The 13,450-nt window shown below is 37.4% G+C and overlaps 1 protein-coding gene across 3 annotated transcripts in view; it reads right to left on the reverse strand.

Moving 5' to 3' along the window:
* SLC1A7 (solute carrier family 1 member 7) overlaps positions 1-13,450 on the reverse strand; it is an 88,466-nt gene that overhangs the window by 22,285 nt on the left and 52,731 nt on the right. For all 3 annotated transcript variants that reach the window (XM_042461286.1, XM_042461287.1, XM_042461288.1), the window contains one exon: positions 9,075-9,294. In XM_042461286.1, the coding sequence (XP_042317220.1) occupies positions 9,075-9,294 (220 nt within the window). The remainder of the gene's footprint in view (positions 1-9,074; positions 9,295-13,450) is intronic.

Consider the following 13,450-nt stretch of genomic DNA (forward strand, 5'->3'; position numbering starts at 1 on the left):
TAGACATTAACCAAGTGTACAAGAAATGCCAAATGTCTACAAAGTATCTATCCAGTTAACAATGAGAAATCTGACATGCACCAAAACCTATTGCGCATCTTAAAACTAATTATATACTAGAACACTAAAATCTCCATTGTTTTAAATTTGAGTAACAACAATGATAATAACTTATTCTGATCATTGATCAGTATATAATGACTATAATTATTAAAACAAGGAGCAAAGATCTCTGTCATCTAACATCAATGACTATTAACCACTTGAAGAGGTATCTTACACATATTGTAGCAAAATTTTACTACTTTAAGTATAACAATTTGGTTCTGATTAGCCAACATAATATCATAAATAAAACCATCAGAGTGTCCAGGAAATTTAGTTAAAAGAGGGGTAATCCGTTGGTGGCGAATGTCCTTATAAAGCTGACAGTGCAAAAGTACATGAGCTGCAGTTTCTATAACACCAGTATCACAAAGACAAAGTCAGAATTTGTAGGGAATTTCCCCATATTTCTCTTCCAGTACTGTTGTTGGGAGAACATTGAATCGAGCTAATGATAAAGTTCTCTTAAATTTAGATACTGTAGCCTCATACAAACAATGTTGGGGATTCATTATATAGCTATCTCAGAGTTTTATCTCCTAAATATGATCCTCACATTGAAAAAAGAAGAACTAAGGTTTGGGAGGATATTGCTATACCTAGCAAAAAATTGAAAATTAAAGAAGAGCAACAAGGTAAAAGATTGGTTGGGCAGAATTCAAGAAGTAATGGAAAAAATAGTAAACCTTGGGATCAGATTGATAAAGAATGGCAACCAATAATCCAATTTATATATAAAAATGGGTAAAACAAAAAGGATACCAATAAATATGATATATGAATAGATAAGAAAGCTGAAGATAAAGGTTAATTATTAATAATATTCAAGTTAGCAAAGCATAAATAAGAAGTAAATCTTTTGGTTTGAGATAATTAAAATTAAAAACAATTTAATAATAATAATATAATAATAATAATTGGATCTATTTATATGCCACCCAATCACTGGGAGTCCGGGCGGCTTACAACAGAGGGGATAATAGACGGTTCCCTGCCCTCAGGCTTACAATCTAAAAAGACACGACACAAAAGGAGAAGGGAATGATGAGGGAGGAGGGGATCAGGTCCAGCATGCTTCTCTCCCTCTGAGACTTGGACCAAGGCAGATGGATATTAGTATTTAGTATTGGATATTGTTATAGTTATAGTTAAAAATAGTCACAGTTATAGATAATTATATGTTTGTGTGTTGTTCTAAATCATTCATTTTACACCAATTCAATATGATTCAAAACAGACAACAAACACGTGAGATAGACTGAACAACATAAAATAAGACTGGAACACAGGAAGAACAACAGAAGGGAGAAGCTACTGTAATGGACATTATGTATATGTATCATATGATATTGTATGTACAAAATAAATAAAAATTAAGAAAAAAAATTAGGTACTGTAATATAATATAAATATATATCTGGATTAGAAGCCACAATTTGACTGTTTGCAAATGTGTAATTGGAAAAGGCAGCAATTTCTGTCTGACCTTCTGTACCTAGAATCCTTTTCTTTACAACTGATTTCCCTTGATCTAATCCTAATCTTAAAATTATGTTGCTGGAAAACCCATAAAGGCTCAGTTTCTCATGGATAGCTGTTTTCCAAGAGGATTTGTGGTTGTCTACCAATATTAACTGGGACAATCCACCAGAATTATTATGTAACTTTAACCAGTAAGTAAAGATGTTTACCAAGTAGCAAGTGCCCAAATGCTGTGTGGTTTTTGCATGGTTTTTAGGCTCTCAACAAAGGCTGAAATGCCATGAAGACTCCAAATCTGCAATAGGTGAAAGAGCAGTCACACTTGTATTGTGTCTTTGGACATTATCAGACAAGGGAAATCGGAAGTATAATTCAATGGCAATCTGAACGCAATCATGGGGTTTAACGTTATTGCGTGATAGACTACCATACGCAATTTCGGGCAATGGGAAGTCAGTCCGAACACAATCATGGGGTTTTATGTTATTGCGTGAGAGGTGATCACACACAATTTCGGGCAATGGCAAGCTATTTTTGGTCAATGGGAAGTCAGTTTGAACGCAATTCGAATTCATGTAAATTCGCTGAACAAGCACATTCACGTGAATGCGTTCTGGCCCCACTTTCTTTTCATTCGAAATTAAAAGAAATTCCTCCCATGTGATAAACTCCTTTGAAAACTGTACTATTTAGCTAGAGAAGAGCATAATGCAATAAGGTCCAAAATGGCTAGGTGGTTTAACAGTTCTTGCCTCACAGTTTTCAGTTAGTGGTAGCTTGCTGAAACTTCTTCCAGCATCTTCCATAGTCACTGGCAATAAATAAAAGATTTGTAGGGCTATGCACACTTCATTATTAGTTACATAGTTATGTAAAAATTTACATAACAATATAAGAGAGTCATTAATCGTCTTTTCTAAAAGCAGATTTGAAGATTTTTTTCAGATGCACTGAAAATAACAACAACAACATTTCCTCCACTTTACAAGGGAAATTCTCAGAAATACTGGGATACTTGTGAAGCAGACATTTAGAAGCTTCTCCCAATTCCCCATACTCTAGTGTCATATATTTTATGACTGAACAGAATGTAAAACACATGTTATTCATTGCTTTGAATCTGTACTCTAACACACAGATGACTATGCTCAAAGATGCAGTGAAACTGTGAATGTGACTGAAAAAGACTCATGCTCAGGGGCCTTACTTGTCCTAACAGAAGAAGAAGAAGCACTTGCTCCCTCTGCCTTGAGATGCTTCGTTTTGTCCTTTCCACCAGGTATCCCTTCTTCCTCTCTCTACACAGTTTGTTCTCCATATCCAAGGATTCTTTATCCGCAGATTCAATCACCCATGGCTTGAAAATATTCCAAAAAATATAAATTCCAAAAAGCAAACTTTGATTTTGCCATTTTATATAACTACTACACCACTGTATTTAATTAAACTTGAGCAGATTTTGGTATCCATGGGCAGTCCTTGAACCAGGTCCCAATGGATACTAAGGGCCCACTGTATAAGGTACTCTGGAAATTTTAGTTCTTGATAATGATTGGCCATGTCAAACAGAGGAAAACAAATGTGTCCCTCAGTCTCACACAGTTCTACTTTAAATGCACAAACACACTCTATTCTAGATAAGAGCCTCAAGCTGGGACCATGCCACAAGGCCCAGCAGTTCATAATGTTGTTTGAGATTGTGCTAATGGTGCATCTAGTGGGATCCAGCTGATATCACAAGATCTGGGCATACAAAACATACAAAACTGAGCATTAAAACAGAATTAAACTATTACAGTATTAAAGCAAACCATACAATAAAAGAATAAAATGCAATTAAAAAAGATAACAACTCTTAAAAACAGTTCAGTTAAAATAATATAGCACTTCCATTCTTTAAAAACTTTTTGATTTAAAAACTTATTGGAATCATCATCATCATCATCATCTATTACAATCAACAGATCCAACAAGAGACTCAAGAATAATATAAAAACAGCATCCAAAAAGAATAAACTGTACAATAAAACAATATAAGTTACTATAAAGTTTTAGTAAGAAGGAGGCCATTTTGGCCTCCCTGGGAAGGGAGTTGCAGAATCTGGGGCAGCCACCAAGAAGGCCTTCTCTCATGTCTCCACCAACTATGCTTGATAACCTCAGACCAACTCATACAGGGAGATACAGGGCCCGAAATAGACAGGCCAAAATAAAGCTGTTTTGGGTCACTTTGGAGGTATGCTGTTTAAACGATACATGCGTCTTAAGAAGCCAGAAGCTGCACCAATGCCACGCTTCAGTCATAGGATTGGAGCGTGGCTTTGGCATTGTTTTCAGCCTCTTAAGATGCATGCGTCATTTAAACATCACACTTCCAAAGTGGCCAAAAGCAGCTTTATTTTGGCCTGTCTGTTTGGACCCACATTCTGCTTCTTAGAAAAACACCAACAAATGGCACTGCCTCAACCCTTATTTTATTTTAAATTGCTGGGTTCATTGCAGTGTGAAAAGAATAAAGTTAATGTTAGGAAATGAAGCTGAACAAATCAGGACAAGGAGTGCATCATTTGGATTGCCAGAAAGCAATTGCAATGTTCCACATACAAAGAATCCTCTAAAGTGTGACTATTCTTCCATCTGGTTTCCCTTTAAGTCCATAGATCATGAATGGAAAAAACCAAACAAAACAGGGCAGATACTCAAGGAACCAGTTCAACAAAAAGATGCATTTAAAAATGATTTAGTTAAAGTGATGTTTAATGGCTGTCTGAACTCAAATGTGTCTTGGTCAAAATGCATCTTGAACCATAATATGTATGGCTAGATGAGGAAAATCAGACACATCTGCCTGTTCCCTTTTGAATTATAATTTATTATTATTATTATTATTATTATTATTATTATTATTATTATTATTATTATTATTATTATTATTATTTCTATCCCCTTTTCCCAGTTCAGGACTCAAAGTGGCTTATAACAAGTTATAAAACTCATTGTTAAAAATTCACAAAATACAAAAGTTAAAACAAGATTAAAGAATCAAATACTTTAAAACCAGATTAAAACATATACCCTTTGACACAGACACCAGCACAACAATTAGCAGGATTCAGCACATTGTTTATGTGAGACAATGCACTGAAACTTGAAAGACAGTTCATTTTGTAAAGACATCTAGGGGCTATTATGAAATGATTGCTTCATTTATGAAACAATGGGGGTGTACAAACAGGTGGTGGGATGCCACCTCTGTTTGCCCCAGATTCAGGCCGCAGCAACCACATGCCACAGCCTCTGGAGGAAGCGAAAAGAAGTCCCCCAAAAGGAGCTTGTTTTTGCATCCCAGAAAGGGCCCCATTGGTGCACTGGCGCAGCACAATGATGCAATTTCCATGTTGTGTGTTTGCACACTGCGCCAGGTGTGCATCATCATGGTGCACACCGTGTGGATGGGCGCATGCCAAAATGGCACCTGGGCAGTGTGATAAGGGCTTCGAGCGTACGGACGCTCAGCCCTCACCGCGTGTACAGGCTGGCACAAAGTGCCGGTCTGTACAGCCCCAAACTCTTCTTTTACACATTCTTTATATTGTTTTATCTGTTTGCTGTACCTTGAAATCTCACAATAAAAGTGCTGAATCAAAATCATTTATAATAAACAAACAAATCCTGAGGCTCTGTTTTAATAATAAATAATAAATAATAAAATAAAATTTTTATTTCTATCCCGCTTTTTTTCTTTTTATGGTAAAGTGGAAAGCAGCTGGAAAAGAGAGACCACACTATAGCTGGATTCATTCAGTCAAGGGAGCCAGGGCCCTAAGTCTGTAAGGAGTTTATCACATGGGGACCATTGTACCTCCATCCAGATAATGATTAAAACATCCTCATTCTGCAAAAGCTTGCAAATGCGCGAATGATTTTCACATGTAGAACATAATAACATGTTAGAGGCTCATTACTAAAGTGAAAAAGCAGGTAGAATGTGCATTTGGTTTTCACACAGATGTGTGTAAATCCTGTTGATAGTTTGGGAATTGTGTTTTTGCGTATGCACATAGAAGAATCAGTTGCATCACCAGAAGACGCCTGAGCACATATGGCAGCAGACAAAATCACCCAGAGAAATAAACAATTTTATTTACACAATTTACTTTATAAAAATATACTGTCCCTTACTTTCTCAGAAATGGCATCCAACCTAAGTAAGAAAAGCAAAACATTACCCAAAAGCTAGGAAAGTTTTTTTAAAAAAGCATAAAAGGCTTTTTTGTTCTTGGCAACCGGGCAAGACAAAGCAGTACAGGAAGTAAACTAGGCTCAAAGAACCATGGGAAATCTGGGAACAAGTACAAAAATTGTGAAAATCCTGTGAATAAACCGCAAATAGCTTTCACACTAGAGCAATTGCGCAAAAAAGCGACATCATGAATGAAACAAAAATGAATTCATGATTTTTCCCCAAAAACGACTAATTGCTGGTTCATGTCTCTTTCTGGTCAGATTCTTAGCAGTTTGCACACAATGTCGTGTGAAAACCAATCTTGCAATTGCGCCCAATATGCTGGATATTACGGTAAACTTTCAATTTTCCCGTGTGATAAACTCCTAAGACCTGACCAGGGCTCCTAGAGGTCTCTCATTCACAAGGTCAGCTTATGTCAAAGTTCACTTGATGACAAATAATAACACCAACAAAAAGGTTTCAGAATTGGAGAAGGAATGCACTGCTTGAATCTCACAATGCTTCAGGTTCATAAGAGAGAATACGGTCCTTCAAACAACCTGAACCTGAGCCATAGAGGGCTTTATAAGTGAAAACTAATACCTTGAATTTTGTCCAGAAATGGACTAGCAGCCAGTGGAACTGCTGGAACAAAGAAGCCATGTCCCTATAGAACCCAATCCTATGCATTCCCACCATTGCATGCTTAGGACTAAAGCATAAAACCATACTAGTAGTCAGTATTACTGCCATTCTCTCTTCTGTAATTTTTTTACATTGAGTCTTATTCCACTGTTCAAGTAGCACCACACTAAATATACATTCTAAATCAGCAGGGGCAATGCCAATGGGTTTGAGGTCCCATTTTCTATCCTGGGACCCTTTGGGAGCCACACAGATTGCCAAAATGGCCTTGGCAGTGCACTATGGGTGTGTGTGTGTGGATGTGGATGTTGCCCAAGAAGGCATTGAATATGTCTCTTGCAACATTTGAAAATGTATTATATTTACAGCATTCTGGGCATGAAATGGAGCTTTAATGAAAACCAACAAGATGTCAAGGATACTGTTCTTGTTATCACAGAAACTGAGGAAGCACATGGGGGTAGGGATGCAGGTAAGGAAAATTATAAATCAAGACCTGAACAGTAGATTCACAGGATCACTTTCATACTAGCAGAGGATTTCCCACTATTATCTTATGGAAGGAGTCCATAATAAACTGGGAACAACTGATCTGTGCCACAGCTGATCAGGGATATCATACATGCAAAATATGTATTGTGCACTTTCTTCCAAGGTTCTAGGGGAAGTTGTAGATTCTGTATGGTATTCACATTTGCAATAAAGGCATGAACATTTTTTTTCTGAGACATTTTTTACACATTTGATTCTGTGCTACAGCTCCCTGCATAAATAAAAGGAGCAGCTGTCTGGACTCCGGATGTAACTTCAGTTGAAAATAGTTAAATAGCTTTCCATTTAGATTAATCTGCTAACATGCCTGTTCCAAAAACTGGAATTTACAGCTTGGATATTAATGACTTATCTCCTTCAGTGAAGAGGAAATCTAGCACACGAATCAAACCTCTATTTAAACATGTGATGACTAATGCCAACTACATTTATGTTTTAAATACAATTTATACTTCTTCAGACTGGAGACAATGCAAGTTTCTGGTAAAATCAGAAAAAAGACTACTAAACTAGATAAATCTTCCACTGCTCTCTGCAGGATATATTGAGAACCATTTGGCTGACCAAATAGCATAGCAGTTCAATGGCAGTTTTAATTAAATTAGAACTTGAATAGCATTTCAGAATTTCATCTCATCATTCAATAATTGACAACATGTGGTAAAACTAGGAAGAATGTATACTGGTTAATCATGACAGAGGCTTAAGGAGTGTTTGAATTAGTAGGCAAACGTTTCAGGACTCTTTAATACAATCTACCAACTACCTTCCTCCTCCAATTGTAACCAAACCATAGGTGAAAGTATGGGGCCCTCACCAGAGATAAGCAAGATGAGTACTAAATTTTGAAATAAGTGGAATAGGACAACGTTTGCATTCCTCCCACCAGTTATCTGGGAGAAATTCAGAAGAGAGGAAAGCCACCTTGAAAAGTTCTTATTGTGTCCAGTACACACTGGAAATTGGTTCTGAACAATAAGAACACCATTGTGGTTTTCCATATTAATTTCTGCCCAGGTTGACAAGAAGGGAAATGTGGCCCAATACATACTATGTCTAATTATGTCTTTAAAGCTGCCTTACTACAGTAATAGCACCAACAGCAAACTACTTTCTGGAGACTGTAAGGTTTTATGGAAGTTAACCGGATCCCTCACTCAGACATCCTTTTCTCCTACTGGGTTGGGCCAACTTGAGTGAAATAATATTTCATGCCGAATTCAATATAGCTGGATGATTCAAATATGTGTATGTATGAGTGAGTGAGACAGAGCATGTGCGTATCTAATCACCTCCAGATTACTATTTAAGTTTCAGGATATTTCAGTCCTGCGTGTGCTCAGAAATCCAAACTAAGCATCTGCTGCTCAGTTGTTTAACAACAGCATTATCCTGGTAAGCCTCCTTGATTCAAGGACCATATATTTCATTGTTGCTATTTTTCTTTCTTTCAAAGCATCTGTTCTTAAAAATAAAAGTTTATCAGCTGTGTGAGAGAGATTCAGTGTGATCCTTCTTTAACAACACATTGTTCCATATATTGGGCTAATTATATATGAGCCTAATCACACTAAATGGCCAAAAGCATATTTTTGTTTTTCTGCTTTTAGTTCCTTTGCTACAAACAAGGGACAGACAACAGCAGCAGCATATAAACTCAAAACAATGAGAAACACAGCCATAGTGCTCAACTACTCAAAAATTGGTAACCCTTGTTTTTCCAAATAGAAATTCTCTATAGTAGTGAGTCAGGGATGGAGAGTGGAGGGAGTAACATTAGAAATACTAAACACTAAAATTACTCTTTTCAATCAAACACCAGCCTCATTGTGGATCCTATTACATTCTATTCCACTTCCACAACTGTATAAATATGCTTTATAACTTGAAGCTTTAATATCACTCTGTAGTCCATCTGAAGAAGTGGGGTTAATATCCATGAAAGCTCATGCTAAAATAAAAACCAGTTAGTCTTAAAAGTGCTGCCATATTCCATTTTTCTCCCCGTTCCTCCCTCCCTCCTTTTTCAGCTTCTTTCAGTGTATGGATCTTAAACACATACCCATGGTGGCAGAGAATATTACGATGCCCAACACGTTCATGCCATCACTGGTGCCTGGCTCTGATTTGTAAATCACTTCTGGTGGTGGTGTGATATCCAAAGCAAAATTCTGGATGTTAGATCCATTTTCATCTTGGACCCCATAGATTATTATTCGACGAGTGCTGCTTTCAGATGCTGCCTTGTCAGCTTTGACAATTGGGGTGCTTTTGGTTCGGTACTGAAAAGACAAAAAAATCATAACTCTTATATTTGAAGATACATGGAACTTTTCAAATAAGAAAACCTCTGATGAACAGCTGCTTTAACTACATTCCTAACTGTGAAACAAATGCAGGTATAAGCAGAATCAAAAGTAGTTTTTTTTTTTAAATTTATCTATTCAGAACTGGAAAATAGTGCTGAATATGTTCTTAAAGCTACAGTCTGATGCACACTCACCTAATGTGTGTTCTAATGAAACATACTTCTAAATAATTATGAACAATTTATACACTGTTGTATACATAGTCACAGGATAACAGTGTGTAATTTGGTATTATGCCTTCATAAAAGTTCTCTGGCTTGTATCAGTTCATAATAACAATGAAAATACATAAAATTTATAGAGTGTTTTGTTGTTTAGTTCATTTTGCACAGATTACCTCAAGGACCAAACTACACAAATGTGATGAAAGAAAGGGGAGGATATAAATCCTTGAAATAAATCAATAAATAAAATAAAATATAAAATATAAATGTTGATACCAAAAAGATTAAAAGGGGTGAACTATCCCCAAAAGGAGATATTTTCCTGTAACCCACAAAGCAAAACTGTAATTTACTGATTATGATGCATAGCCTTGTGAAAGCACAAAGGCATTGTTGGAATTTTTTCACACCACAGGCAAAGTAATATTCATTTGAAACATAGATTCTCTAATCCATTGTTGTTGTTCTTGTCTGTCTCCAAGTCTTTTTTGACATATTATGACCCTAAAGTGAACCTGAGACAGTGTAGCATAGTGGTTTGAGCATAGCCCTATGACTCTGAAGAACAGGGTTCAAATCCTGACTCGGCCATGTAAACCCACTGGATGACCCTGGGCAAGTCACACTCTTTCAGCTTCAGAGCATGGCAATGGCAAACCCCCTTTGAAGAAACATGCCAAGAAAACCCTTTGATAAATTCATTTTAGGATTACCTTAAGCCTTGAAGATAAGTGCAACAGCAACAACACGGTGAAACTATCACAGAGTTTTCTTGGCAATAATTGTTCAGAGAGGGTTTGCCTTCCTCTGAGACTGAGAGAGTGTGACTTGTCTGAGGTCAGCCAGTGGGTTTCCATGACGGAGTGGGGATTTGAACCCTCCAGAGTCATAGCCCAGCACTCAAAGCACTATACCACGCTGGCTCCCTTTGATAAGAATTTGATTGTAATTCCCAGTAATTTGGTACAATTTGTTTTGAATATATAGGAAGGAAAATATTTACATGCCTTAATCTAAACAACATTATTTGGATAATATAAATTATATCCACAGCCCTTTTTAAGGCTGGTTGCATCACAAGTGGATTCCAAGTAGAGAGAAGGAATTACTCAAAGACCATGCACACCTCTGCATAAGGTGTGTTGGTCAGCTTCCAGTTTAGGTAATTAGTTTCTGTCTCTCAAAATGCTATTTTCAATTTAATTGGATAGAACATCCTCCTGTACCCATCTCTGCATCCTCTTATATAGTATTAGTTCATGTTCATACACAGTTTCCACATAGCAGGTGGGTAAAATGAACACTTGCTAAATTCCACCTTTAATCCCCTCAGTGCTAGGTATGGGCACTCACTGTATTTCATAAACCCTTTGTGAAATGAGCTGTGCATCCCATAAGAGAGCCATGAAGCTCATTTTAGTTTCTTACTTCAAACCTCTCAGCCACCTTGTCCCAATTAACAAAGTAACTGCTAAAGTCAGTTAACTACTAACACACCAACATAAGACAGAACATTGAAGAATAAATGAACACATGACATGGCAGTCAGGAAGTCTTTAGTGGAGATGCTGCGAGCAATAGAAGTGGAAGAGCAGAGTTCATGTCTGGATCAGACAATGCCCTTTGGTTTGAATATGGGGTAGTGCATATATAGTTTTCTTAATTTCATCGGTAAAATGCTGAAGGGTATATGACAACGTGAACCTGATCAACTGGACCATGTAGTGAAGGATACAAACTGTCTTTTAGATCTACACAGTTTGCTCCTCGCTGAGCCAAATGCCACTCATCATTCATATACTTGTTTTTACAGTTATTGGGGATACAACTGCAAAGACACAGGCAAGTGCTTCTCCGTGGCATTATGTTATATCAGTCTTACAACAGCTGTATCAATCAACTTTTGGACAGAATTCAAAGCATTGGTGAGTACCTTTCAGCCTTATATGGCTTAAAGCCAAGCGATCTTAAACATGGAATTATTCCATGCCATCCTACTGCTCCTTGATACAGTATTAGCATCAGAAGCCCTTCTCTGTGTCCTATATTTAGGGCAGATCTACATTTCAGTGGGGTGAGAGTCTTCTCAGTTGCTTCCATTCAACTTATGGAATGCTTTCACGGGTGAAGTGTGATTCCTGCTGGGGTTTTTTTCCTAGCTGGTTTTTGCTGTATGTGACAGATACTGCTTCAAGCTGTCCTATATAGCAATGCTACTCAAAGTGATGGTCTATGGACAGTCATGAGCTGCTGGTCCATGGAGTTTCTATGAGAGAAAGAAACTGCTGAAACCACTGGGCACAAATGACCCTTGGACATTTGGTGCCTGTCACTTTGAGAGGGAAACTGCCAAACCCCAATATCAAATAGTCTGAGAAGCACTGTTCTGTGATATTTTTGCACTAAACTGATATAATTTATTTTAACAAATAGGTTTTTTTTTTAAAAAAAGCAAAAATTGGAAGTGTATCAAGGTAACTTGAAAGGCTTGATGAGTCATATATAATTATATATTAATGTGAGGACAAACATATTCAATATACTGTAAACTCCGGTTGCATAGGAAGTTTCCTTATATCAAATTAGTCCATTAGACTATCTGGCACAATATAGCAGGATGGGCAAACTGTGTTAGAACAATGTTCCTTTAAACTGTTTGTAAAATATTTTGAGTGGCTAGAATTGCTGTCACAGCACTTGGCATGATGCAAAGGCTTGAAATAGAGTTTGCGTCATGGTAAATAGCTCCAGGTGGCAAGCCTTAGCCAACATTCTATATAACAACAGTGAGACTCAGGTTAGGTGTGGGTTGGAGAAAGTGGATTGTTGTATAGCACACTGTGAATGTTGCTAAGAGTCAAAGGAGAGTTTGTAAATATCTTGTGTATATTGCAACAAGAGATAAAAGAGCCTCCAAGGACTTTGAAAGAATCCAACTGTGTTTGTGAATCATTCAAGGCTACTCAGTGCATTATTGCCAAATACTGCAAACTGAGCTGCTGCTTCTGCACTCTGCTGTTAATAGCCATTGTTGAGGACAATTACCTCAGACAGTGCTGAAAGTTAGCATTTCTGGTTGGCCTAGGACCAGGTTTTGGTTTTTGTTGCTACACATCAGCAGGACATAGAAGAGAGCCAACAACTGTAACCCTTGAGATGTTCTTGGACTGCAATTCCCATCATACTAGCAAGCAGGGATGGTGGAGGTTGCTATCAAACAGTATCTGAAGGGTCAAGTTATCCACTGCTATATCCTATAGAGTCTATAGTAATAATCCCAGCCTGATGCCCCTTAAAGTGCTGTGAGGTCATGCAAGCTGTAAAATTATTGGGAATGTATCTAACACAGCTGGAGGATTTTAGGTTGGGAATTGCTGGTCTATAGTTTATCTAGCAGTTAGTTTGCAGAATTTAGGACAAGAGTCTTTTCCCAGTCCTTCTCACTGAGCATGGAGCATTTTGCAAGCAAAGCCAGGGGTGTCATGAGGGCGTGACACCTTAAGGGGGAGGTGACACCACTGCCCTCCAAACATCTGACTTTTGGCAGAAATGTTCTGTGGCGTTCACTTATTTCCTTTTAAAATGCTTAAGAGATGGTATGAGTGGGGCAAGGCTCAGTAGGAGGAGAAAGCAGAGGCCCCAGGTAATTTTCCCCCCTAATTTCTAATTTAATTTTATTTTTTTAAAACATTTTTTATTTTATTTTACATTACTAAGGATTCTCTGTGGTGTGGTATGGGAGGAGGTCAATGGGCAGGGTGACACCATGAGTTGCAGTTGTTATTTTAGAGAATAGGAATGTCGATTAATTCAGTATTAGTGTTTTATTGATCGTATTTTGTATTATTGTACCATTTTTACTAATCCCGCCTCGACCCTTGGGAGAGGCGGGAAATATAAATAAA

This window comes from Sceloporus undulatus, chromosome 4, assembly GCF_019175285.1.
Source record: "Sceloporus undulatus isolate JIND9_A2432 ecotype Alabama chromosome 4, SceUnd_v1.1, whole genome shotgun sequence".
Taxonomy (NCBI): domain Eukaryota; kingdom Metazoa; phylum Chordata; class Lepidosauria; order Squamata; family Phrynosomatidae; genus Sceloporus; species Sceloporus undulatus.